Below are 27,873 nucleotides of genomic sequence, written 5' to 3' on the forward strand. Positions count from 1 at the left end.
ACAGCAGAATTAAATATTATCAATCCTGCCGCTGATTTTTAAATACCAGGCTTTTGAGCAAGTATTGTACCCCTTGCCACACCGACTGCTCAAGAACTTTGTCAGCGTCTGTGAGGTGGTACAGCTTCCAGCAAGCGCTGGTTTCTCATTTTGCTGTTCTTACTTCAACTGGTTTAAATCCTCACGCCAAGTTTCCCCATGTACCTGCTCACGAGGGTTATGGCATTGCAATACTTGCAGACAGCGGCCGCGGCAGCACAACAAGCCCCGAAGCTTTACGCAGGGAGCGCTTCACACTTCACCCAGCCACGGGAGCCTCAGCCTGTACCTGCTGCTACTCGGGTTTTCGACCAGAGTCACCAGGACACGGCACCACCAAGCAGAACCACATCGGCACCATCACCAGGTTCCAACTCAGATGTCCCATACCAGCCTACCGGGAGAAAGTCCCTGTCCCCAGGGCTCCCAGCCTAAGCAAAGTGGCAGGATCAGGTCTTCAGGTAAGTAATGGGTTAAAGAAGAGCAGCTGTGCTAATGGATAGAAATTAACTGAAAAAAAAAATCAGAGATGTTTTCAGACTGTTCTAACTCGCTGAAGATGCAGCACTGCTCATGCAGTTCGATAGCGCAGGAAGGGAACCGATCTTGGAAGCAGCAGAGACACGCTCAGAGTGACGCCAGCGCAGGGAGGCACCCACAAGCACGGACAGAAGCCAGAACGCACCCTGCATTTTCCTGCCAAGTGCACCCAGGCCAGGGCCAGGTGTCCCAGGGTGGCCTCCCGCCTGCTCGGAACAGCGGCAACCTGGGTTTCACCTGCCTTGGTGGCCACAGCCGCACGGCTCCGGCTGAGGGGCCAAGGGACGCTCCTCCCAGCCACCAGCCATCGCGCTCGCCCTGCCTTGGGACTAACGCCTCGCTCCACACTTCATTTCTCACCGTGCCTCCCACGTTTCCCTAACAAGCAGCTACTAAAATCCCATGGCTTTGGCAGCGCTGGTGGGTTTAGAAAAAAAATACAAGCTGCTTGTTCTTTTTACATAACGCTCCCATCATTTTCCTTCCTGCAACTACGCCGCTCTTCTCTGCACGTAGTAAGCTTTTCTTTTGCACAACTTTGCTACCAAAGCAGCTCCCTGTTGTACAGCCTGTGCAAACGAAATACTTTGTGATACTGAACCCAGACTTGTGTACCTTTGCGTGTGACTGTTTACATATACATTTGTGAGATGGGAAATAAACAAGCTATCAACTTTACTCTTGTCTACTTCTGTAATGCCCCCATAAAACATGAACTAGCAAGTATACAAAATAAGCCTTTGTACCTGCCACAACCAAATGGAGCTATGTAACAGCATTCTGCTTAAGAGTTCCTTCTATCTTTCCACACCAGCTTCTTCCCCCTTTCTTAGAAGCGGCAGCCTGCCTGCACATCCATTACCTAGGCTTGATAATAATTTGGGATATTTTCTTTAACCTCCAGCAACCTGAAACATGCACTATCTGAATCACACCATCCAGAAACACCTTACCCCCCACTTCAGCCACGCCAGCATTCCCACACTGAGAGGGGGCACAGCCTCTGACCTCAGCTGTGAGGTTCACGCGACCACAATTCTTACAATAAGGCTGGTAAAAGCAAAACTCTTCCTGAAGCATCAACCTGTCTATGTATTTTACCCCTCTTGCTCAGAAAAGCACAAGCTATTGTAGAACACTACAAAATCGATTCCTTTAGCCCCCAGATGAAGTTCCAGCTGCACTGATTGAAACTGACGGTTGGGCTGCTCGGTGCCACATTGTCTGTTGAGTCTGTCTGAGTTACCTCTCAGCCCACCAAGGTCTATAGCTATAGGTTACTTGTACCCATCAGGCTCAGCAGTATTCCCTGCAGGTCTGCCATTCCCTCCGTAACACGGACAATACAACTTCCCGTAGCTACCGAAGTCCTCCTACTGCTGTAGAATATATATTGTTTGGGTTTGTTTGTTTGTTTTTTTTTAAATGAGTCACATGGAGCCCATTCTATTCTGGCTGATTTAAGACAGGATAGCTAATAGCCTGATGGATTTTGAAATAAAATCCAGAAGAGCATTTGGCCTCCCCCACAAGTCAGGCATTTTATCCCCATCGTGCAGTGACACCTTCTACCCCCGCGCTAGGACTGACATTTCCTACAAAGGAAGGCTCTCAGCTAAAAAACAATCAGTGCATCACCCCCAGTTCCAGCAGGGCTCACCAACAATTTACCTCACTCTGTCTACAGCAAGCCATAGAGTTTAGAATCTAAAGCAAGATGTTAGCAAAACAAAAACTTTCTTTTCACCCATGATCAGTTACAGGAAAACCTGAAACTCAAAACTACATTCCCTATTTCTAACAATCACTAACTGAGCGGTTACTTTTCTGGAAGGGGCTCTGGCTGTTACCAAGTGTCCAAAGCTGCCTCTGAAGCGAGGGGAGTTCTCACCAGCGTATCTAACCTTCCCAGCAAACCACTAACAGCCACTCAGCAGCAAGTGGGAGAGCAATATGCGTCCCAATGCCATTGCAAAATCAATGTGGGAAGATGGGGGGGGAAATCAAACCATTACCGACCCACCATTTTGGTAGTTCCATGGACACATTTAAAACAAACCAGAAAGAAACCCCCATATACAGACTTAAAAGTTCAGTACCACGTTCCGATGAACATCAGATACAAAGCAATTCTTTACGACAGACAACCGCAAGAACAGCTGCAGCAGAATCCCTCTGACACAAGAACGCTCAGCATCGTTCTGAAGAACAGGATTTCCCCTTTATGTCCTCCCAGATTCTGGCAACCCACTGGTTTGAGATTACGAACTTACATCAGCTCCAGTGACCTCAAGAACACCCCCACTCCCCCCAAAAAACCCCACCAAACAACAAACCCAAACTCCCAAACCTATCTAGCTGTAAAATAAAGTCATCCCAGGGTAACTGACCAGCAATTAGCTTCAGGTAAAACACACTGGAAAAAAAAGATCCGTCCATGGGATTTCTTAGTGCATGGCTACTGTTGTAGCTCCTCAACTACTTGACTGAGCATCAAAACACACCTTGTAGCAATAATCTCAAAAACCACACGCTACTTCTGCGGGTCGATGCAGTTCCTGACATTACACCTTCCTCTTCCTCACGCGCTGCTTTTCACAGGAACGTTACCAGGTAAGTTACTGTTATTTTTGGAGACCTACAATAAATGAAAATAGCTCGTTAGTTCAAACAATATAATCCCGACACCCCCCCCCCCCCCAAATATACACACTTCCATTTTAACGTTTGTGTCATTACAGCCACCCACACTCTAAAGAAATCGGGTAATTACCTACACTTCACACCTACTCAATTCTTTTCCTTCAGTTATAAATCCACTGATTTATAACAGCTTTCTGCTCAAGGCTTGTCACCTCTGAAACCACATTCATTTGGTATCAAATAAATAATAAAGCGTCATGAAATTTTGCATCTGTTCCATTTTCTTTGTTTTAAGCTATGAAATAAAGTAGTAACAAACTTAAATGCCAGGAAAAGCCTCAAGAGGGAAAGAGGCAGGGCTGCACACCTTTACCACCTTCTCCGCAGGGCAACTTACTCCCCCCACTGGGAAGCCGTTACTACTGTGTGCTGTTAGCCATTAAGAAACCTTACTGAGAAAAGTCACTTAACATAAATGTTTTCCTTCAATCAATCAGCAGACATCATTAAAGAGTTCAAACATACCACACTGCTATTCAGCAACAGAATGTCTTCTAAAAGGATCTCACCAAGCACAGTAGGAAAAAAACACAATAAGCAACACAAGTCAATCTTTATTGAAAACTGAAGTATTAATACATAACAATTCTTGTTACAATAAACGTGCTTTTAAGAATTTAAGTCTGAGCTCATCTACTCATTGAATTGCATAAAAAATAAAAAAGTATGAATTTTTCACAACTGAACTGGCTCAGAATGGAATCTCCACTCTTTGTGTTGATGCGATAGTTCAATGCAGGAGTGAGTGATGCCTTAAAACTTATTCTGGAAGACAACATTGACCTAAAATTAAAAAAAAGTACCAATACAACTGTTCGTAAGACAGTTTTAAAAAAAGTCATAAAAAGGAAACCTGTGTCTACTTCATAACAAACATGGAGAACTATTACTGGGGCCTCTTGTACTTCCACTGCATGCACTCACTTTTTCAAATCTTAGACAGGAGGGCAGCCAATAATAGCATTACAATAAAAAAACCCCACTAACAAATCCATTCTACTTAAAACAAGTCTGTACAGCAGCCAGCTAAAAAAGCTTTCCCAGTTTGCCTGCTAAGTGCCCAAAAGTCGCAACAGTTTAGAAAAGTCACGTTCGCTTTCTTGATGTTGAAACTTCAGAGCCCATAAATTGTTTATAGAGTATTTTTTAACATCACAAATGGACCCGTACTACCTGTGGAATTCCGATGTTTCAGTGTTATATTCAACCCACACAAGAAAAGGTTTCCTTGTCCCCAGATAAGCACTGCTCCTCTTCCCTCTCTCTGCCTACATAACACCGCGTGTCCTCCCAGCGCCCCCGCAGAGGCACACACAGCCCGCCGAGAGCCCCCGCTACTGCCGGGACCTCAGAGGAACCGGATTCCTGGTGAGACCTGGTGCACAAGACTCTCCTACCTTTGCTGCAGTTGTTCCTGCTCCCCGCCATTCTACCTCATCCAGTCCCAGAGTCTCTGCAGGAAGCTTAGAGTTGGTAAAACACAGGAATAGAAAGCTGATACTTATTAACAAGAACAATCTGAATGAGCTTAAATCTTTACATCTCTTGAACAGGTGCCCACAAACACCCGGAGGTGAGGATGACTGGATTGCTGTCAGCCCCGCGCACACACTCGGGTCGGCCAGGGACACCCCTGCCGCTGGTGACTGAGCCCCTCCGTGTCCTACCCGCTACCGCACACGCCGCGTCCTGGGAAACTGCACATACCTGCCATCCAACAACCAACAACCGCAGCACCTCTCCTCTCTCCCGCAAGTTCCAGCTGAAGCTTCACTACTGTTCGTGCTCCTAAGATGGGAGGTTTCACATACACGGTATTTGCTATGCTCTGGTATGAGTTTAAGCCTAGAGTTAAGTGGTGGTATCAGATTGCTGCGCTTACCTATTCAAGCAAAAGTATGTTCTAAACTCAAATGAACAGTGTATAATACTGTACTTAAGCACTGGGGAGCGATTCCAAGTCAATTCTGACCATCTCTTGCTCAGATACCTTGAAGTGGCCTTACTACCCAAGTAGCAGTGAAGCCAGAATGCTCCATGTGAAGAGCAGTCAATGCTGAGTACCCTGGTATACAACTCTGTACCATGAACTATTCTCAAACAACACTAAGACATGATGGTACTTAAGGGTGGTGGTGGTTTGGGGTTTTTTTCAGTGGATGAAGCAATATAAGGAAGGACTTCAACTAAAATAAAAGATTTTTTTCATCTACCACTGCATCTAAGCATTTAACTTGCATAGTACACACAAAAAGCTTTCTTGAGTAGCATTCCTGCACGTTCTCCTAGAAATTTCCATCAGATGGTTACAAGCATAAGCAAGATCTAGTAGTAGGTTCTCCATTTCCCTTCCTAGTGTTTCGTTAATAACCACCACACCACTGACTAGGGCTACACATTTTTAGAGCCAATTATTAGCCTCTTTTTTTTTTTTGCTGCTGCTACATTTAAAAGACATTTTCATCAGTTGTTACTGACATAGGGAATACCTCAGTTTTTAAAAAATACTTTATCTAAACTCAACACCTGAAATTTGAATTAAAAAAAAAATCTTCCTTGGACTTCTCTTTGTTATTGCTGCAACAGTTATTTTCAGTTCCAGGTTTAAAGTAGTACTTTTTTCTTCTTAATCATATAAAGCTGCCATAAAAGTTTTGTTTTTTTGTATTTTTTTTTTTTTAAAGAGAAGCTTGATCTGAAATGTCTCTACTGCACTAGCTCTTTTCACCTGCTGAGGAGCTCTAGTGCAAACACATACTGCGTATTTATTTATAAAGGAATTCTAAATAGGGAATGTTATATAAAAAGCAGGAGAGAATGTTTCATTAAGACCCTCACTGTGTAAACGCCTATTTAACGATGTACAGTTTCCCCCGCCGCAGTTTTATATCCATGCTTTCTACTATTTGCAACAAAATACCATTAAGATAGTTATATATACACATATTCCCCCCGTCCCCCTGCACTGTGCTTTTGGTTACTTTCCATATCAACTAATGGAGACACGCTCCACCCTCCCAGCAGATTATAATCGATCAAAACTGGAAGGCGCAGTACCTTTGGACAAAGGTACAGTTCTCCCCTTGTGGATGAATCCCATAATGCAACTCAGAAAAAAAAGTGCTCAAGTAAGTGAGACTGCCTAAATGTTACGGAATATTATACAGAGACCAATTCCAAGATGACATTCAGGAATCTGAAGTCAGAGCAAATATATAGGAAGTCATATTCATTCCTTAACTATTTATCTATTGCAGCATTCATGAAAGTTCTCTCCTATGATTTTCCAAGCTTTAGTTTATTGGGTGATGAGACAGGAGACAGCAAAGCTTTGAGCTTGTTTTTTATAGCTTCTCCCCAGTAGAGCACTGTTTCAACCTCAGCTCTGTTAAAACCACGCTAAGACGACAAAATGCCAAACTCTACTAGCTAAAATGGACAAATGGCCTGTACTAATGTTCACTGTACTCTCTGGCACACCTGACTAATCAAAACTGCAAATTACCACACAAATGGAATTGTTCAACAGACTTGCAACAAAGCAGTACAAGTTCAAATAAGTTTGCCTGGGGTAATTTTCTGCTCCATAGAAAAACATATGGAAATCCCTAAGCTGCAGTTAAGTGCTCATGAGTAAGGTTTAAAAGTACTTATTCCAAAAACATAGTTATATTCAAGGCATTAGAAATAAGGGGGCCATCCACTGACAGCGATTCATGCAAAATCAACCTAAACTTTATTAAACAAAAAAAAGAAGTACAAAATATGGAGAGTGCTTACTGTAAAAAATAAAGTTACTGAAGGCTCTAACCACCAACAAGTTATGAAGGTACAGAAGCCTCCCGCCAGGACAGAGTACTTAATGGCAGCATTAAATCAGCACTGATGATACCCTGAAGTAGCTGCCAAACCCATATAGGAGCAGAACACCCCAAAACAAAGCATAACTACATATACAACTTCAAAAAAAAAAAATCTACTTCTGAACGGAAGTTAACCTACAAGAACAATACAGCCTGATATACCTCTGTGTAAACGCTTAAAAGGGAACAACATTTTATAACCATTTACTGCATAATTTATTGCAGGCAGAATGTATCAAAAAAAATTCGCATCTTTCCGGAACTGTAAATCAAGCAGGTTCAAGAAAAACCTTGATTTTAATGTGCAATATTCAAATTTAAAAATTTAAAATCTCCCCATAACAATTTTGGTATACAAATGGGTTCGAAGGCTAGCCCTTTATCTCCACAGCATTTGCTTTGAGGTACTTTTTAAAAATTGAAGTTGCAAGAAAGAATATCAGAAATGACTCCGCAATGAAATGCTAATCTGCAGTCAAGTCTTAATTTACGTGCTTCCAAGTGCAATTTAGGATGTAAAAAAAGAAAATACTACGAAAACATCAAAATGCTGTAACCAACAAATGGCTCCTACTTCAATTACAAATATTTTCAGGAAAAAAAACCCAACAGATATTTGAAACCTCTGTATCCTGGCAGTCCTATTACAGCATATCCATAGCCCATACTGCAAGTAGCTAATAAGGAAATTGTGTTAAAATGATTTGTTCCCCTTTAACATACTCATCAGGCACACAAGCTTTCCTCAGAATAACATGCAGCTGAACTCCTGTTTGTTGTTTAAAGCCCTAGCATTTCTTAAGTTTCAGGAAAGCAAGCTGGATCAATTGCACATACATTTTCAACTGACTACAACATTCTTTAGGAAAAACAGCACGGATTTCCTGAACTGAGAACGAAAAGAAAGTGTTTTTCTATCAAGTCTGTGTGGCAGTCTCACTTTGACACATCTTGCATCATATGAAAGATAGTACTGGATAGTTATCTCCCCAGGACACGCAATTCATTACGCAGGTGATGTCACCTCCTACTATTCCCAAGAGCCAGTTTTGCCTCAAGGAAGTTTGCTCTACTTACTGGCACACACAGCATTACCTTTGTCATTTCATTCTGATCCTTAAGAAGGTCTGTATAACACTGAATCCATATAATGAAAATGAAAAGGCATGAAGTAAACTAATCGTGTGCGGGATTTCTACAGCTTGTCTGACTCCTTTTCCAGTCACTCCAAATTAATAGTTGAATTTGAAAAGAATACATCACTTAAATAAAAATATGCCCCTTTTGAACTGGCAACTCCATCAACCTGAAAAAGGCTGAAGCACTTATCTAATGTATATTATGGTATTCTATAAAGAAACTCACTTTCATGATTCTACCTTTTAAGACCCTGCATACATTACAACAGTGCATTAGTGATACAAGTTGTAAAATACTTTTCGGTTCCTTTGGATTTGCATATGATGGTTTTTGCATCAGTCACTGCAGGTAGATTGAGCAAGCTTTGTTTTTGTGTTTTAACATGCATTCAACTAGATATGGATCAGAATAAATTTATACTCCCTTTTTATCATTATAATTAGCTAAAAAATTGCAAGACAGTCCACAAAACAGGATTTGCTTTAAGACTAACTGCTGGAGTTCCAAGATGTAAGATATGCAGCACTGGAAAATCTTCAGTGATCAGGAATTAGTAGTGTTTAGCCAAGTGTTGAAAGCATTCAGAAGAAAAGTCCTGGTTGGAGGCATGAGGGCTTCAGCACCAACTTTTAAACCTCATTTTCTTGATTGCATATCTCCCATCTTCAAACCTACATTAAAAGGGGGAGGAAAAAGCAGGAAATTTTCTCAATTACGTGAAATACTATCCGAATGTGGCAGAACATTCTAACGTTGCGCGCACCACATCGATATGCACACACAACAGATGTTAACCACTATGTAATGCTACCCTAGCACTTATCCAGTCCTATAGGCTTCTAGGTTAAGAGTTTACTACATTCATTTTCTTCTGCCATGTCAATTCCAGCTTAGGACAAAACTACTAGCGATGGCAAAGTAGAAGCTGTAATATTAAAAAGGTATTTTATGCTAAATGTCATTATCAGCAGTCATGAGTTTAGCCACAGCAAAACTCACTTTTTATACTCATGTAATATGATGCTCTTGGATGAAATACATAGTATAGTATCATATAGTATGTGAAACATTTCAGATCTGCAGACTGATATGTGGCATCACAGCAAAATGAGAAATGGCTGTTGCATTACTAACTCAAAGGGAATAGTCACCTGTCATCATAGAACTCTGGACTCTTAACAGCTGAAACAGAAATCCAGAGAAAGTTAACTTTGTCATAAACTAAACAGACTAAAAGTGAAAATTTCTAGTTCAAGTTGGTCTCAAAAAGTCCTTATTGCAAATGAAACAGTTCTCAATTTATGCTAAAAAAATCAGAAATAGAATTGAGGATCCCAAAAATATTAGGCTTCGTGTCAGTTTGACACAAATTACGCCCCCAAAATCCATCCCACCCTACAGCAGATTTCAAAATTAAACTCCTTTTCTTGAAACCCATGATCTAAATTTTGGTCCACGCTAGAAGTGATTTTTTCCTTGCTGACTGCATGAGGTATGAACTGATTGATATTTACATGAAACAAAGTGAATATATGAAATTAACTCAAGGTTGTGTATTTGTTTCAGCACCTTGTGAGAAAAATTCACCCTCAGAGCAAGGCAAAACACTTACCTTGCCTAATATTTAGCCAATCAAAAGTAAGACTAAAGTTACACACATTGCTTCATTCAGGATTCATGCTACTGCTGAATTCAGCAATTACCAATGAATCAAAAATCCTGAAAACATTTAGTCCCAGATGTATTTTAATAAGGCAAAGTTGAGGCTCTTTCTTTCATATTCAGCTATCATGAACCATGAAAATGATTCATGGTTTCTGAAGATACAGACCACTAAAGAATTCCCACTAGGCTTCTCTCTTTAACAGCTATTACAGAAGCAATTAATTTTTGTGTCTTCTTACTCAATTAGAATATTGTAGAAGTACCACAGACTACTTACCTTCTGAAAAATCTCCCCAGTAAGAACCTCCAATGCTGTCATTTATAAGAAATATTAACTGCTTTTAATTTAAATCAGTAACTTACACTGACTGCCAGGATGATCACCACTGTGGGGGCACATAACTATAGGTTGGTGTTCCTGGAGCCCGGTATGTGGGCATAGTAACTGGATGAGGGGCTACTGGAGTTGGGGAATGAGTTGTCAACAAAGTACCTAGGATGAAGAGAACATTTTTTTCAGTAAGGACAAATTCTACTACAGAGGGGAAAAAAAAAAGTTAATTATAAAAACCATCACAGCTTGTTCATCTTCCAATTTAAAACTACCAGTATAATTTTGCACTCCAGCCCCAATCTTTCTTCAAACATTTATGCAAGGGGACCATTTTAATGTTTAGTCCAATGCACCCAAAGACACTCATTACTCAAAAATAGCTCTAGCAGAAAGCCTGCAACATAAGCATTACTCACTGCAAAACTTTTCCCACAGCAGGCTTAACATGCCCTAAGAATACGTGATGGTACAGATAACTTGACTGATAAATCAGAATAAATTAGTTCTTGTTTGTATTACAGACTAAGGGGCTTCAGAAACAAACAGGCTGAGAAGGCAGGATCTTAACAGCATTACTCTACAGCACTTTGCAGAAAAAGTAACAAACACCTGGCATAAGCTTGCCCACATGCAAATCTCCAGCCAGCTCAGTTTGACACACAAATTATCTAGTTTTGAGATTCCTTAAACTAAATCATAAATTTCACAAGATAAAAAACAGAATCTGAAGATGAGCAGCTCATGGCTCTTGTTTATTACTGAACTGAGCATCCTTTGAGTGAATGTGGACATTTCTTCACAAGTTAACACCCACTGAGTAACAAAGCATGACACCCCCTCAGTAAATGCTCACAGATGACTCTAGATTATTGGTTAAACAACATTTACTCTAAAACACAGCCACTAAAGGAGGGTGGCATTAGGAAGCAGACATCCCTAACCATTGTCTATGACGCAGAAGACCTGCAGGTAGTGTAAACACATAAAATGTTTTATCTCAACATACAAAGAAGGTCAGTGATAGAGGGGTGGGCTGAGAACACTGCATCTCCCTCAGCCTGAAGAGGTTGCTGTTTTCAACCAGGCATAGAGAAATGTATTGAGAAGAGGAAGTCAGACTCTGGGTGAGATGACAAGCAAAGGATGCAAGAGGAAATGACATCCCATACAGATATGGTGAACTATTTTACTGTAATACTAACATCAGAAAAGAGGGTGTAGTATCTCCATCCTCGGGTATAATCAAAATATCACCAAATAAGTATGGAACCTGATCTAGCTGGACCCATTCTGAACTGCCAAGTACACTTCTGGCATCACATTTTTGCAATGCAGCTGTGTTGTCCCACACTGAAAGGAGAGCTTCATCAGAAAACACAAGGGTTCACATACCTGCTGACATTGCCATAGTAGTCCCAGCCACCATCCCCATCGTCACACCATTTCCTCTTGGCGGCGGAATCGGAGCAGGATACATGGTTGCTGGCATGCCGTTCGGCTGCACAACCGTGGTGTGGTGGATTACGTGGGGTGGTGCTGCATATAAAGGCTGTGTGTAGTAAGTGCCTTGCTGTTGGAGACAAAAGTAAATTAAGTAATTACAGTGTATCTGTTGGGGAAGCCTAATGATTTTATTTTATGATACATTCATGAATGACAACATAACTTTTCTAAAGATCCAATGTATTTACAGAGCAGATGCAAAAACATTCATTTCAATTATTTCAATTGTTTCCCTGGTAAACTTTTTAACGTTTAGCCCCTTTTAAACACATTTAGGATAACATTCAAAGCAGCTACCTTTGCAGAACTCCAGTGCTGACTACCTTCAGAAACAACGGCTCATCCTTCACTCGCTCCCCTTCCTTTCCTATCTTTTCTTACATTGAGAGAAGTTCTGTCATGGATTATTCTTTCACAACCTTTTATTCAGCTGCTTTTAGTTAAAGAACCAAAGGTTTTTCACAAATCCAAGTACACTAAGCAGACTAGATAAACATTGTTACATGCTTTTAATTCCCTTCAACTACCGTGTACATGCAAGGCAAGTTTCCTCCATGAAAGAAAGAGCGATAACTTTCCCCAAAATATCGTATTTACTGAACTGTCTTCATTTTATCCTTTCTAATAATTTTCAGCAGTTTGCCTAGTATGAGACTAACTCCCTGAATCACAACCGAGACTTCCTAAAAAAAAAATTAAAAAAAAATATCAAAAAACCCCACACAAGTTTATGACAATTTTTGACAAAATGAAATCAGAATATGGTTTACAGCATCCAGCACACATTTTTAAAACTACCGAATGTAGTGTCTCTTCAAAGCCTGAACACATTACCAGTTAAGTGCTGAGGAACTGTCAGGCGAGAGTTAACACACGCAGTGTCTGTAAATCACTACCAAAAATTCTTACTGTAGACAACTAAATATTCTCTCCATCCACAAAAAAGTAAGTGATGTGAAGTTAAAGAGTTCAAGCAGATACTACAAAGTAAAAAACTATCCAGTTTTTTTTGTTTGGTCCATTTACCTGTGCATATGGATTCTGCTGTGGATAGGCACTTCGAACTGGGTACACAGCAGTCTGATAGGGATTCGGTGATGAAGAGTACGGCGGCACTGCTCCACTAGTGGGTGAACAAGATACTTTATATGGGGTGCCTGGTGTGTAACCTGAAACAAAGGTAAATCTGCATTAAAAACATGAAAAACAAGTGTCAGTACACTGCTTTCTAAAGTCAGGTGTAACGATTTCCAAATTCCTTAATCTTCATCAGAGTACTTAGTAGGCTAGTCTCAATATCCAAGCACAAGTTCTATCATTTACACAATACTGAGAACAGTTTGAAAGTAATAGTTGACTGTGTCAAGTAAGCATGAAAAGTTAAAGATACTATTTGCACAATTTTCTTTTTAAATCTATGGATAAGGAATAAAAAAAAAGTGGGTTTGGATTTTCATAGTAATGTCGTTAAATACTTGGATTCAGCATATTAGGCAGCTCCTACATAGCAGGATTTGGCACTTGTTAATATTGGCCCGATTCTCAGTGCACCCCAAGTTGTACTGGCAAAACGGTAACGGTTAATTAACCTGCAGTTACCTTCTACCAATGATGATACAGCACAAGAACAACAATTTCAAAAGTCAGAATCATGTAAAGAGCTCCAGATGGATTTTCAGAGAACACAGACTCACAATTTGCAACCTCTACTTCAACTTACATTTACTCATATTTGTTTTCAGGCATTTTCTGAACTGACTGAAATAAATACAAAAGGCCATAGGCCTTTTTAACACAAGCACTGTAGAGATCACTGCAGCCACAAATTAAGACTTTGAAGGCACTTTAATATCTTTAAATCTTTTTGTGTATTACACACATAGATATACCCTTTTAACAATGACTTAAGAATTATTTTTATAAATTACAGTAAGACTTCAGGTGCCATCAGAAAGAATTTTGCATTCCTGTTGCAAGGTCCCCCAAATCAGACTGCCTTGTAAATGTTGGGAACTGTTCAATTTTACAGAGACAAGTAGCAACTGCTGGCTCAGACCCTGCCTGAAGACAGTTCTGCAATTTCTCCAGCCCTCGCTGGACAAGGTCTCAGGATAACAGAACAAGGGCTTGGTGAGGCACGGAGGAGATCTATGAAGAGCACCATTGCTGCTGCATGCCATACTCTCAAGATTATATTATGGCTTAATGGCCAGAGTGGCAATACCAATACCTTTGCAGCAGCACCCACCAGTAATGACATTCATGACCTATTCTGGAGAAAACATCAAGCCTGTGCTACACCCAAGAGATCTTTGGTCTCATGCAGGCCACACTGAGACAAACATCCACAGACACATTTTCTGTTTAGTTGGAATCGTACAAATGAGTACTAGGGCAGCACAAGGAAGAAAAACACACTTGGTAATCATAGCAAAAAATGATACTATCAGAACAGAGATTAGGTTGACTTTAAAATCTGTCTAGAATGTGCTGACTTCAATACAGAGAACAGATCTGAAGCCATATAGCAGAGAGAACACTGGCATTTGTGTTGTGAAAGATCAGTCTGTGCAGACGGCATGATGACAGATGACCTTCATTCTTTTTGCAGAAGTCCGAGTTTCTTTCCAATTTCATTCCACCCTTCAAACAGAAAATTGTTATGTTAACGAAGAAATAGGCTTCCCATGGGGTTTTTTTGGGATGTATGTGGGTGTTTGGTTTTTTTTTTTTTTCCAAATAGAATTTATCGCCTTTAGACACTAAAGAAAGCTACCACAGCACTTACTCTGAACTAGTTTTTAGAACTCCTAAGTATTTGACTAATAGAGCATGGTGAGGAATAACTTCTACTTCTAGTAGAAGGAGCTATTTGCATTGAAGAACTCCACTACAAAATGCTGAACATGAAGCACCACTACTGAACTACAACTATGCCCTCAGCAAGCCCTCTCATTCTAAAACCCCACTGATAGGGCTGCACAGTAATTTAAATTTCATCCTTGCAAAGTGGTACATCTGTACAAGAGGTATTCTGCTTTCCCATTTAAATTTTTTCTCCCTTACAGGGAGCAAAGACCTTAAAGTAAACCACGTTGTTACTGAAAAACACAGAAATTTAAGAAAAATACTTGTAGGTACCAGAAGGTACCCTTCCTGAACAGCAGTGGCATGGCACATTCAAATACTGCTGTGTGATGTGAATTTACAAAAGCTTTGATTCTACAAACAAGCAGTTACATCAGAAAAGTTAAAAAACCATTCCAGTTGGTAGGATGAAGTACGTCAAGTTATCTGCCTGAATTAGAAGATCTGGGCATTTTGAACTTTTGTTCATAGCTTAAACAGTAGCTAAAGCTTGAAGCTATTCTTAGTTCTGAAACAGAAGTTTATTTTCTATTCAATAGCAATAGAGACTAGTTGTACTAGCTTTAAAAAGAATCAAGGACATTCCAAGATGGTATACGACTTCTATATATCTTTATTCCTTTTTAACAGAAAAGTGAAAAATATATTACTCTAACCTTGTTATATAGTGTGAAATATATTCCAAGATTAATCAATGCAAACTGATTTCACAATGAGATTAAGTCAAACAAGTCAACATTCTTCCCTAGAAACCATAACCTTTTATTACATTAACAGACACGAAGGAGAAAATGCAATCAACTGGGTAAAAACAACAGTCTCATGATCTGGCAAATTGATTACATGCAACTTATGTTCATCTTCCTGCAACAGCATTCACAAATTGCAACCAGTAATAAAACCAAAAATACCTTTCAGTTATCTGATCCTTAGATTAAAAACTACAGCTACTCCTCAGCACAGCTGCAGGAATCCTGACGATACGTACACTGAAGCACAGAAGGCAGAGACATCACCAAGGCAAATCTCACCCATGAAACTGAAGGCTTATTAGTAATACAAGCCAATAATCAGATCCCACATAGGGTTTGGATTCCCATGCTAAGACTTACACCCCTGATGGGAACTACTCTCCCTTGAACATCCCTCTCAAAAAGTTCTTAAGCAACCCAGTGCAAATGCAAGCTGGTGCCCCTAGATAGGATTCCTGCACAGAGGCAATACCCTATCAAAGGACAGATATATTTTTTTTCTTTTTTAATTACTGGAACTTTATAATATCCATCCATTTCCCTACCTAGAATTCAAGACCAAAGACAAGCCAAAATCAGCTCTGTGCTTGCTATGCCTCTAAGCAGCAAACCGAACAGACACACGGGCCATACAACTAGAATACACCACAGTTCCAAGGAAAGCTACACACTTTTAATAGGTTCTGAAGGCAAACATTTTAGATGACTTACACTCTCTCGCCTCAGTAATTGCTGCCACACCCTTTTAAGAGTCTCCTGGTAGTTAATGACACGCCATACATTGCAAACATTGAACTTCAATACTGCAAGCAGACTTTCACAACCTAAGCTTCCCAATTTCAATCAGCATCTTTTCCTATCTCCACAAGTTACACACAGGCATTTGGGACAAACTTGGTTATGTGCCACATGTATCTCTGAAATGCTGACATAATACATGCAAGTGAAAGTTCCTGAAGACAGCCCAAATCTACATTAAAAAAGCAATGTAAGGAATTCCTTCACATACAAAATAACCACAGGGAGAGTACTATTCTATCAGGTGTATGTTCCTGGTTTAAGTAGAAATCAAATGCTATGAGTTTCTGTTTGGTTTCAAGCATTACAATACAAAAATAATCTTCTATTTGTGGAAGCAGACCTACATGAAAACAACTTAGGTGAGTGCTTCCATTTCTCGTGCCTATTTCACCATGTCCCTTTTCCTAAGCACATGACAGTCCCTTTCTCACATGCAAGTGCTGTTACCTCAACCCTCCTCCAGTATCTACTACGGGCAAACCGCTTTCACCCAGCAACCAGGCTTTCCAGACAATTAGTTTGTGCAAGACAATTTTAAGGGCAGAAAGAAGGCAGCAAACTGAACTTGGTAAGATACAATTTAAGGAAAGGATGAAAAAGAGTAATTTTGAAGACAACTGAGAAAAACATGAATCTGAAAACAACCAGTAGGATGCAAAGCAAGCGGATTCACGAAGGAAGCAGTGAAGGGAAACGTGATGCAAATCCTCAAGCCTGAAATATAGAAACAACAGCTAAAAACTCAGATTCTCCTTTCTCTGTAGGTGAAAGCAGTATGACTGAAGACAAGATTATACTCATTTTAATTATCAGATGATTCCTTATGAGTCATATTCAAAGTAATGTAAAACTTATCCCACAGTGTAAGTGTTATTTGTAAGCCTCTACAGCTTTTCTTCTTTCTTGGTTCTAACAACTTCCAAAATTCAGGTTACTGCTTTGACACACCTATTACACGTACCTGTCTGGAAGGTAGGATTTGCTCCAGGATACATATTAGGGGAATAGGCAGGAGCAGCCGCTGCATAGCCCATTGGGAAGCCAGCTAGAAAAAAGAATATGTCAAAGTTATTTTCTAGACCGACTGAACAGTCTAACCAGACTTTACTCTCAAAGATTCTCACTGCACATCTTTTGATTGAGATAAGCTAACAAGCAGCCTCCAATCACACCTCCTCAACTAAAACACTGGGCTTCAATTCTCCCAAGCCACCTGAAGCTGAAAGCCAGATGAAGGGAACAGCTTAAGTAGTGACAAGTGCCATTCTCCCTTACATCCCTGTTTCAGCAAATCCCAAAAGTTGGTTAAGTAACACTTCAGTCAGTGGGGCAACAAAGTTTTGCGCAACTACCCAACTCCCCCCTCTCGCCCCTGACTTGTTCTGACACTGATTAAACTGTTGGTGAACAAGACCTGATGTACATAAAATATTTATCTGAACAAAAGGGACTTTTTCACAGAAATAGATCCCTGAAAGTCAGTGACTGACTCTTCAGATCAGAGATACCCCAAGCAAAGAGTACAAAGCAACACTGAGTAGTCCAAAACATTTGTTGCATTTGACACAGATTTGTTAACTGCACTCAGGCATCAGACAAGCTCACCAGTTCCAGGCACGTACTATGACAGTTAACAGTAACAAGTGGTTCACTGAGGGAATCGACAAACGGGTAGGTAAACACTTCTACACCAGAATACAAGAACCACTGTGGCTGAACTAACATCACGATATATTGGTCTTCAACATAAGGCATAAAACAGTATTAAAAAAAAGCTAGTTACTTGAAAGATACAAAGTTTGTTTAGATTGTAGTAAGTGAAATATCTGTATTAATCATAGTTGTTAATTTTCCCAGGAACTTCTTTACATTTTTCCAAACTGTAAAAACAAGTAATGTCTGTATTTAGAAAGACAGAGTTACTACCACATTTTGTTATCAACATATAAAGATTCCAATTCTCCAGAAAAAGGGGAATTATGATTTGTATATTCATTGTCAGGCTTAAAGTTGCTAAGTTTTAAACTGCTATTCAGATTTGAAGGATTTCTATTTTGCTATAAATCCCAGAGTCTTTAGCCATTGCTCCTAACAATAAAAATTCCTTAGCTCAGGACTGTATATGCTAACCTAGTTTTTAAAGTACTCTGTAAACATACCAAGTGACATACACTTGCCACTGCTATTAGGTGGTCAGCATGGGCAAGACTAAGAAAAGCATTAAGCTTAAAAATCAAAGGTAAAAACAACATATCCAATACAAAACTTTTCAGAGTGTATATAGCTCTTAAGTTTTCAAATTCACAAGCTGCTAGTGAAAAACTTCAGTGAAGCTTTACACCTTACTCAAAGTGACTGCACATGTGCAACATTATATATTGTATACATTTTCAGTCCTCTTTTGTTTCTTCACAGGTTTAACTCCACAGTAGAGCACCCTGAGCTGCTCAGGAAACAAGTCATTTATGAAAAACAACTACAAGAAGCAGTAGTTTTAACTTCTACACAGAACTTTCATCTATATGAGATTATTCAGCTATGGCATCCTTGCTACTGTAAACCCCTCCAACAACCTCAAATGGGCGTAGGATAATATAAACAGCTATTAAGTATGCAACAGCTTTAGAAACAGTGCCTTTAAATAATACATCCCACCTAGCGATATGTTCATTACTTTCTATCACCATGCAACCCATGTGAATTCAGTGACTCTGAATGGAGAATCTGTAGCTTTTGAACTAGGAGAGGCAAAGAAGGGAGACTTTGTAATGCAACAGTTTTACGAAATCCTAAAATACAAATCTACTTTTCATTTTAGAGAATGTGTTTTGTGTTTATGCCATGACCTTTAAGCCTGAACCAGGTGGGTCAGCAAACAATCTCTAACAGTGTAAATCTGAAGACCTTACTAATAAGGGTTACGGTTGTGTAAACAGACTGACTGTTTTAAGGAAGAATTTTGGGTGATCAACTTGTAGCATGACATTTATGGCACTTCTATAGCAATTCTACTTCAATTCCATGTATTTTAATTATACTAATTTACAACCAAGTGAAGACTAGCAAATACTGAATTATGTAAGTACTGTATATGTACTCTAATATGTATAACAGAATAAAAGACTAGAAGTTGTAATGTTGTTTAAACTGCTGTTCATCAATCTACAATAGTGCATCTTCCTAAGTAAATTAAGGTACCACTTAGTTTAGTATAAACAAGCGCTTCAATGCAATGTGTAAATGGATATAAGTGCAAATGAAACAGTTAAATATAAATCTGTTTTTAGAAAATGATTAGAGATAAAAATAGTTATATTTAAATAATTCATAACAATCCATATCTAATGTAAAAGAAAGCCCTGAAAAAGCAAATATTATGAATATAACTGCACTGCAACTTATATTGATTAGTAAACCACTGCTGCTCACCTTATTATAAAATTACCATAGTCCATATAACTACAGACAGTTACAAAGAATAAAAGAAAAAAAAGTGCAGGACCTTATGGTTCCATAGCATCAGCTTTACAATTTATTACTGCACCATTTCAGTCACTCAATTGACTTAAAAACTTCGCAACACAGTCTGTCTTTTCCCCTTATAAATACTGTAGAAATCAAGAAAGATACCCTGGTTTGAGGAAAAATTAAAAGTACCTGAAAAGCAAAAATAAAAAGTAAAAGGTTTTTGAGACTATCAAGTCAACAGTAAAGAAAATTCTTTTAAGCACCAGTTTTTAAATAAAGAAACAGAGAAAAGTGGAAGAGGAAAACAGGAACTCCAGTACGTTACCTAAGCTGATAAATGAATTTTTAAACTGTAAATACTAGTAGGAAAATACAGTACAGCTACAGAGAATATGAACAGTAGCAACGCAGAATGATTTCTAGTTCCCAACACAGACATCAACTAGATCACAGAACAGCCTCCGCGTAAAAAGCTACAAAAGTGTAATTGCTTATGACACATAAAATCTGAGCTGAAAGACCCTTTGGCCTCTCCCTGGATGGAATAATTCCCTTACCCCAGAGATATCAGGGTGGGAGGGGGAAAGTGCAGCAAGACATACTGCTTGAAGTGCCTCACAGAGGCACACAGCCCTTCTCTTCAGCCTCCCTGGTAAGTTCTATCCAAATCTAACTACTACCTTATCCAACTTTTGAATTATGGGGACACCAGAAGTGAAGCCTGCTCACAAACACATTAGGAGATGAGGGGGAAAAAAAAACCCTGGTGGAAAACCTGAAGACAAATGAGAAGCAGAAAAAGCAAGAAATGCATTTAATTTCTTTTTTAAACACATTTTTTGGCCGTTTGCTTGGTCCCACCTTTCATGCCATGCTTCAGGCAGTCATAAAACAGATAGCATGAAGAAGAATTAAGAGGATAGAAAGGTTAACAGCGCCAGCCAACTAGCAGCAGAAATAGACTGACTCCTCTTCCTTCAGGGCATAATTATTAGAGCTCCTAAAATAAGCTGCTTTGGAAGAGATACTGGAGTTAGAAATATAACAGAACAACTAACACCACTCTTAAAACATCATTCTTTACATTTAAAAAAAAACCCACCGAAATCCCCAAACAGATTACCATACATGAAGACCTTCATAATTGACTATTTCTCCTTGATTATACAGATCAATGTAATTGAAACTAATTTAAAAAAAAAAAAAAAGTTACTTACCTGGATAACCAATTCCTTTGGCATTTGCATAGGGAACCCCAGAAGATCCAGGGCTATACACAGGATTCATGATTTCAGTAACTAAATCAGGAGGAGAAAAAAAGAAAAAGAAAAAAGTATTTACTTGAGCATAGGGAAAGCTTGAGATCTCAACAACTGAACGGGAAATGGGGGAAAAGTATAATCAGAAGAAAAAGTAACAGAGGAAAAAGCAGCAATTCCACTGCTCATCAACACTAAAACTGTAGCTAAAAGCAAGACAGAGTAGCTGTAGAAATAAGTTTCAAAGCATCACAAGTCTCAATCACCTAGAGAATGTGTCAGGAATTAAAACATTCCTTGTCGCAGAGCATGTTTTCAAAATATTTCCATCCCTAAGAGCTCCCCCATGGTGTGCAAATCTATAATCCACTGCAGGAGTCCACCTGTGTTGGACTTCTCCCCCCATGTCATCTTTCAATCACTTAGCATCTACCATCTCATCAATCTTTGTTTCTTCCCAGTTCTTTCGTGAAGCGTCTAGCCAAGGGATGCAAATACTGCCAGTCTACTACTGCTCACATTTCAAGCCTGGGATTCCAGTCCTTTACCAGCACTAAATTCATCAACCATCAACAGCCCAAGTACTGCAGAACTAAGTGGCAAAAGACTTTCTGTATTAGACATCTAGCTCACATTTGTTTAGTTGCTGCCAAGTTCTTCAGAGCCTATGACAAGCCGACAGTTGGGTCCAGTCATTTCTGAATTACGTATTCGCACACCAGAAAGGCACCTACAAGCTAGCATCACCGGCAGGAATAAAACCAAATACCCAGTTTTAAAAAACATCTTGTATATAAACACCAAGGAAAATAAAACTGCACTGAGGATGCTTCTCAAGCTTTTCTAGTACACCTATGTACTTCTAGGAATCACAGCTCACAAGCAAGCTTGCCATGTGCCTCTTACACAGTACCATTCACAACTACTTTTCTAGTATTTTAGAAAACACGCCGCCCCCCCCCCCCCCCCCTTTATTTTCAATTATCTTGTTTTCTTCATTTATTTACAGATCTACCACTTCTCTTCCTGCAGCTGCTCATTTCTGACAACAGCCTCCGACAGCAGAACAGGAGGGCACACTATGAAACCAGACTTTCCTATTAACTGTTAATATCTGATACTTGACTCACTTCCTCTTCCACCGCTTGAGATGCTGCCTTTCTTTAAATGAACAGTGTTAAACAGTTTAACAGAATTTTGTAAATAAAGTTTATGAAGCAAGAAGAGACATAATTAATCACGCGCTACTTCAGCTACAGAATACATTACGGCAGGAACCGGAGTTAAGTTTATCAGTATAGCTGCATCAATAAACTTATGTTAAGTGACTGTATAAAGCATAAGTAGTTTGCTTTTGAAGTAACACTAAATTCAGCTGTATGTCAAGTTTTAGCAGTGCCTAGTACACAGCAGAAGAACCATTTGTGCACAATTAAGAAGTCAGAATGTGTATCATCAGATTTCATAAAACACTCAAACTCTGTGTAAGAGAAATAAGATTCACCAGTTTCTTGGACTTCCCCACACACACTTATCAATAACACTAACTAGAACTGCTTTTATTTTTTCCATTTTCATACTTGGATTACATATCAAGACAAGAATGAGTTAAAAACAAACAACTTGCCATTTACATTGCTTAGGATGAAGAAAGTTCCCCAGAACAATGTTTTAATCACCTGACCAACATTTAAAAAAAGCAGTTTGACACAAATCTCTTTGGAAATGTTCTACAGCAAACTAGCTGTCTTCAAGTATAAAGCAGTATTTTCCACTGAAGCCCCGTAGAGTTTTAGTAGCATTAACTCTGCTGTGCCATAACCAACAGGCATATTTTGCAGGACTAGCATTTCACTCACTGTAGCAAGACTGTTCTTTTCCCCTGTACTTTCTTCTGTGTATCCTCCTTCCTAAAGAAGGACTTACTTGAAAACTTCCAGTCTGTTGCCTTAGCATCTCCCTGCATTTCCTCCTCATTTGCAACTCTGCTCCTCTTTCAGTGTTGATTTTGTCACATTTTGTCTCTAAACTTACAAAACCCGTAAGAGGTTCAAGCTTCACTTCAGTCTCAGCAAGCATTTCCAGGTTGTGGGGGGTCTTAAGGGAGGTGGATATAGCCTTCCACTCAAATGTAAGCAGCACTCTCCCACACCCCCATACCCCTACACATACTCTGCTGCTCCTTGCCGTCCCTACAGCAATTAGGAGGAAAGAAGAGCCTGTAACCCTCTCACCATTCTGAATGGCAACAAGAAGAAAGAAAAAAAAAACCAGTAAGAGCATTCTGTGAATATCTGGGTAAAATATAAAGAATATAAAACCACCCTCCAACTATTAGAAGTATTACTAGTCGGTGACTGCAGAAGAACACAAGGACATACATTCTGGGAGATGACAAACAGAAGACATACAAAGCTGAAAAGGTACAGAAGATGAATAGAAAAGGTCAGATAACTCATCAGACAATCTCAAAGGAAGTGCAGATCAAGAGACAGGAATTCCACTCCAGTAAGGGGAAAAAAAACCACCTATGGCACTGGGAGCCTGCCAGCTGCCTCTTACTGGAAACAATGTCAACTTCCACTTCAAATGCATCCATACGTCGAAACTGGGAGTGTGTACACAGACACATACTAATTCAACTTTGGTTGAACAGGTATGCACTTTCACACTACAGCTTTCACCACTGAAATACAAGTAGAAATCCACCAGCCTACAATAAGTGCTTACAGTTTTTATAATGCAGGCAAAACTTCAGATCACTTCTAACTGAAAATAACTATTTTCAGGTCTTCTCTGAAGGACCCAGCATGTGGAAGTATAATTATATAGTATTACGCAGTGGTTGCAATCATCCCACTCTTACAATAATTTTACTTGGAAGGGCATCTGTTATATTGAAATATGGAAACTTGCAGTCCACTTCCCTGTAACACTTAAAGTCCACATCAAACGCTAGGGAAACTAGTACGAAGCAAACCCAAAGAACCGTGGCTTTCAACCTTTTTGTTGGCATCCCCTCCAAAGCATTCTCATGTTAATGTATATGTAAATAAGTGTCTACTGTGCATCATCTGTATATAAATTGCACAGTCAACTGTATATAAATTACAGCCAACTAATTCTTTCAGCTGAAATTAAGGTAATCATCCTTATTAAAGATACTCTGATTAAAGACTATGCAAGCATGCTTGGGAAGTGCAAATGCTTCACCTTTCATTCTTGCCAAAGCCAAACAATAAAACTCAAGTTTTGATCAAGCTTGTTAAATCTCACCTTGGTACAGATACCAGGACAACCCATGTTTCAGGAAGCTGAGCACAAAGGCCAGCCACTGCTAACGCTGAAGCTCCAGCACTCCAAATTGGATGCTCTTTTGCACATAGCTTTTCCTGATGCACTCAGAACAAGCGTGTTTCTATGAAATTCTGCTTTTTAAAATAATTTTACAGAGATACATGCAAAAACCCACATATCAATGCAAATACTGTAAATCAAACTCCATATTCCTTAGTAAGAAATATATCTGTTAAAATTTATTTTCAAAGGTGTGTGGAAACACTATCAGAACCAGATCTACTGAATGCCACTTTGTGCCCACTTGATGACAATTCCATCACAAGAGCTGGGGAAGAATCTCCAAGTACCTTGCCTAAAGCACACTACTGTGGTCCACTAATGCTTTTGTTCTTGGAACTTAAGCAGACTCACACTAAGTCATTATAGTATTTAACATCTGTCCATCCTATAATACTTTCAGAATGTCATTTGCTATGAAACTGTACAAACTACCCAGTTTCCACTTACATACAATTCCTTAATTACCACCTTAGTAATGTTCTACATTTTACCCTTTTGATTTCCAGTTGAAGCTTAATGAAAGTAAAATACAATTCCTATATGCCTGGTAATTTGTAATGTAAAAATATAGTTTCCTCTCCTAAGCAACAAGGAAATAATTCAGGACACTTCAGCTCTTCAAATAACTGACAACGGTTAAAGTCCTAGTTGCATTACATTCTATTAAAACTTCAGCCACCAAAATAGGCCCTTTGAATGCAAATCCTAGGCCAAACAACAGGCCCTCTTGTCACGATTATTTTTGAAAAGGGGGCTCCTATCAGCAGGCATTCAAGACTTCATAAAGTCTAAGACAACACATATCACACTACATTGGTATTTGCAGGTAGCACATGCTTCATTTCTTCCATTCATCCACAAAAAAGGTCACCAAATTTTACAAGGAAGCAAGTATTGCCCCTGTTCAGAACAGGGCATGGGTTTTTGGGGAGTTTGCAACTGAAGCCAGCTGGAATCAATGCTTACACACAACTGCCACACTTCTGGCAAGCGGTCCCACTCCCTGTGCTGGGACAGCACTGCACTCTGACCCCTCAAGTAAGTTAGATCAGCTAAGTCGGTTGGCAGAATTCTGTGTTTTCCTGGAGTTTTTTCAGCAGAGGGTTGCTATATTTTCTTTGTCCCAGCTTGAGAGAGCCGAGACTCATCACCAAATGGCTAAGATAGCACCAGTACCAATGCAAGTAAGGCAGCATGACCGGAGAGTGGCAGTACAGACTGAGGTTGCAGAACCACAGCCTGGAAAAGGACAGTTAATAACTTTGCCCAAAGCTCATGCAAAATAAAATACAAAGCTGGAAACATCATTCACATGCAAGTCTTCCTCCCCTGCTCCAGTTACAAGATGTTCTTCTCATAAAAAAGAAAGAATGAGATGCCTGCAATCACCCTTCTATATTTCATGTGTATGCAATTTTTTAAGACTACAAAGGAATAGAGCAGTTTAGACTTCTTAATCCTTTCTAATGAATACAATTCTCATCTCTAAGCCTATTCTACTTGCTGTTTGTTGTTACGGTTTTTTTGGTGCTGAAATACACATATATAGTAACACCAACACTACTTGTACCCAGCATTAGTAAGGATAGAGACACTGTGATCATATATTAAAGAATCCACATAATTAGTTCTATGTCATTCACAAAAAGAAAACCCACACCAAAAATGTAATACTAAGCCCCTGCTTGTAAATCAACTTCATTTGTACATTAGTGGCGTTACTCTATTCTTGCTAAAACTCCAGAACATTACCAAAACCTTTCTTCTCCAAACACCCACTATCTATGGAAAAAATTAAACAAATGGCCCAGCATTTCTCAGTCTACGATTCCTGTTGGTGGTACTGCACAAGGGGATAAAAGTTGTCAGCTCCTCTCCCTGCAGCACAGCAAAATATTCAATTCTCCATCGTAAAAATCTTAGAAGCTCGCCTATTGCCAAATTCAGGGGAAGTTTATCAACTCAGAGAAGGGGGATCAAACTGGAAGAATAAAACCTTACAATGTGAAGGAATCACATTTACAACTTCTTAGTTAAATCTTGAAGCTCTGCTTCTTTGTAAATTCTTACCCTGCAAAGCATTTTTTCATTAAGTTCATTTTTAGTTTATTCCACCTTGACTTTTGAAACAAGATGAAACTGTTACAAGCTCCAAATCGAGAAAGAATCTCCAAAAGCCTCTTAATTCCTCCTGCTTTTTAACCTGAAAGCTAAAGCGTGTAATTACTACCCCAAACATACAGGTTGGGAAGCGTGCGTTATACAAGCATGGAAGTTTTATGACACTAACAATTATATATCCTACTGTAAAATCACATTAGAGCAGACAGAAAGTCTAGTCAAATTAGATTAACATGCACACTACTACTGAACATTTAAGAACCAATTAAGGCCAGCTCTTCTCATGCTGAGCACTGCATACCGGTGTACCTCCCCTTAGCTAAAAACCTAACTTTTTACGTTTCTGGGAGCCCAGATTTCACGATGTGCCTGGTGTTTATGGTTTGGCTCCAAACGTTCTAGAAAAGCGCTGAAAGGCCGGTTCGCACCGAGCCTTTTTGTCTCACAACTGCTCCTATAAGCTATGGACGACTAAAATGTTATTCCTTCCACCAGCTGACAGACACAAAGGTAACAGGGCAGGTACAACGCGCCGCAGCTTACCCACGCTATTTAATTAAAAATCCAGCCGGCCGATGCCCTCCCGACGCTGTACCCGGTTTTTAGGAAGTTATCCCCAGCACCTCCAGCCTACACCAGCGAAGCGGCACTACGGCCGTGCCCCGCACGCAACCCACCGCACGGGTGACCGAGCTCCCGCCCGCCGCAGAGCAGGGCCCCGGGCCGGCCCGCACGCCGCTGCGGAGCCGCCGCTCCCCCCGCAGCCGGCCCGTCACCTGCCGCCCTCCCCAGGCCGCTCCAGGCACCTGTTACGGGGCGCTGCGAGCCCCCGAGGGCCGCTGGCTGCCCCGCCTGGCGGAGCTGCCCCGGCCCCGGCGCTGCCCGCGGCCCCCGCACCGCCCCCCGGGGTGGCGCCACCGCCGAGGGACTCGCCCGGGCGGCTGAGGGGGCGGCGGGGCGGCGCGGCCCTGCCGAGGGGCCGGCGGCGGCGCAGGCCGCGGCGGAGGCGCGGGGCCCGGGCTCCCTTACATAACGGGCCGGCGCGGCGGGGGGAAGGAGCGGCCCCGGAAGCCGGCGCCACCTCGCACTCACCGGGCTGCGGCGCTTCGTGGTGGCGGCCCGGCCGTCGCTGGCTGTCTCGCTGCGTGCGTGCGTGTGTGCGGCTGTGCGCGCCTGTACGCGGGTGCGGGAGGCGGCGGGCGGGGCGGGGCGGCGGGCGGGGCCGGGCGGGCGGGCGCTGCGCGGGGCGGAGGGGGGGGAGGGGCGGGGGCAGTGGCCGCCGGGCGACTCCGGCTGCTCCGCGCCCGGCCGCACCGAACAACTGCGCACCGACCAGCGGCCGACGTCACTTCCGCGGGGGAGGGGGCGCGCGCCCTCGGCCGAGGGGGCGGAAGCCGCCGTCACGTGCACGGAAGCCCGCGGGCGCTGCCCCCCCGCCCCGTGGCACGTGACCCTGT

General features: G+C 40.8%; 1 protein-coding gene across 2 annotated transcripts; it reads right to left on the reverse strand.

Moving 5' to 3' along the window:
• Positions 1-3,816: 3,816 nt before the first annotated feature.
• FAM168B (family with sequence similarity 168 member B) lies at positions 3,817-27,746 on the reverse strand. 2 transcript variants are annotated; one of them, XM_080409876.1, is made up of 7 exons: positions 27,509-27,746; positions 20,894-20,974; positions 17,170-17,253; positions 12,814-12,956; positions 11,677-11,854; positions 10,314-10,443; positions 3,817-8,956 (listed from the first exon to the last, which is right to left on the reverse strand). In XM_080409876.1, exons 2-6 carry the CDS (start codon positions 20,961-20,963, stop codon positions 10,331-10,333), a joined length of 588 nt encoding a protein of 195 aa, XP_080266002.1. In that variant the 5' UTR covers positions 20,964-20,974; positions 27,509-27,746; the 3' UTR covers positions 3,817-8,956; positions 10,314-10,330. The 2 variants fall into 2 exon arrangements, with proteins under 2 accessions (XP_080266002.1, XP_080266003.1); XM_080409877.1 differs by lacking the exon at positions 27,509-27,746 and adding an exon at positions 26,960-27,441.
• Between the last annotated feature and the right edge of the window lie 127 nt (positions 27,747-27,873).

This window comes from Falco punctatus (assembly GCF_963210335.1).
Source record: "Falco punctatus genome assembly, chromosome: 13".
Classification (NCBI taxonomy): Eukaryota; Metazoa; Chordata; class Aves; order Falconiformes; family Falconidae; genus Falco; species Falco punctatus.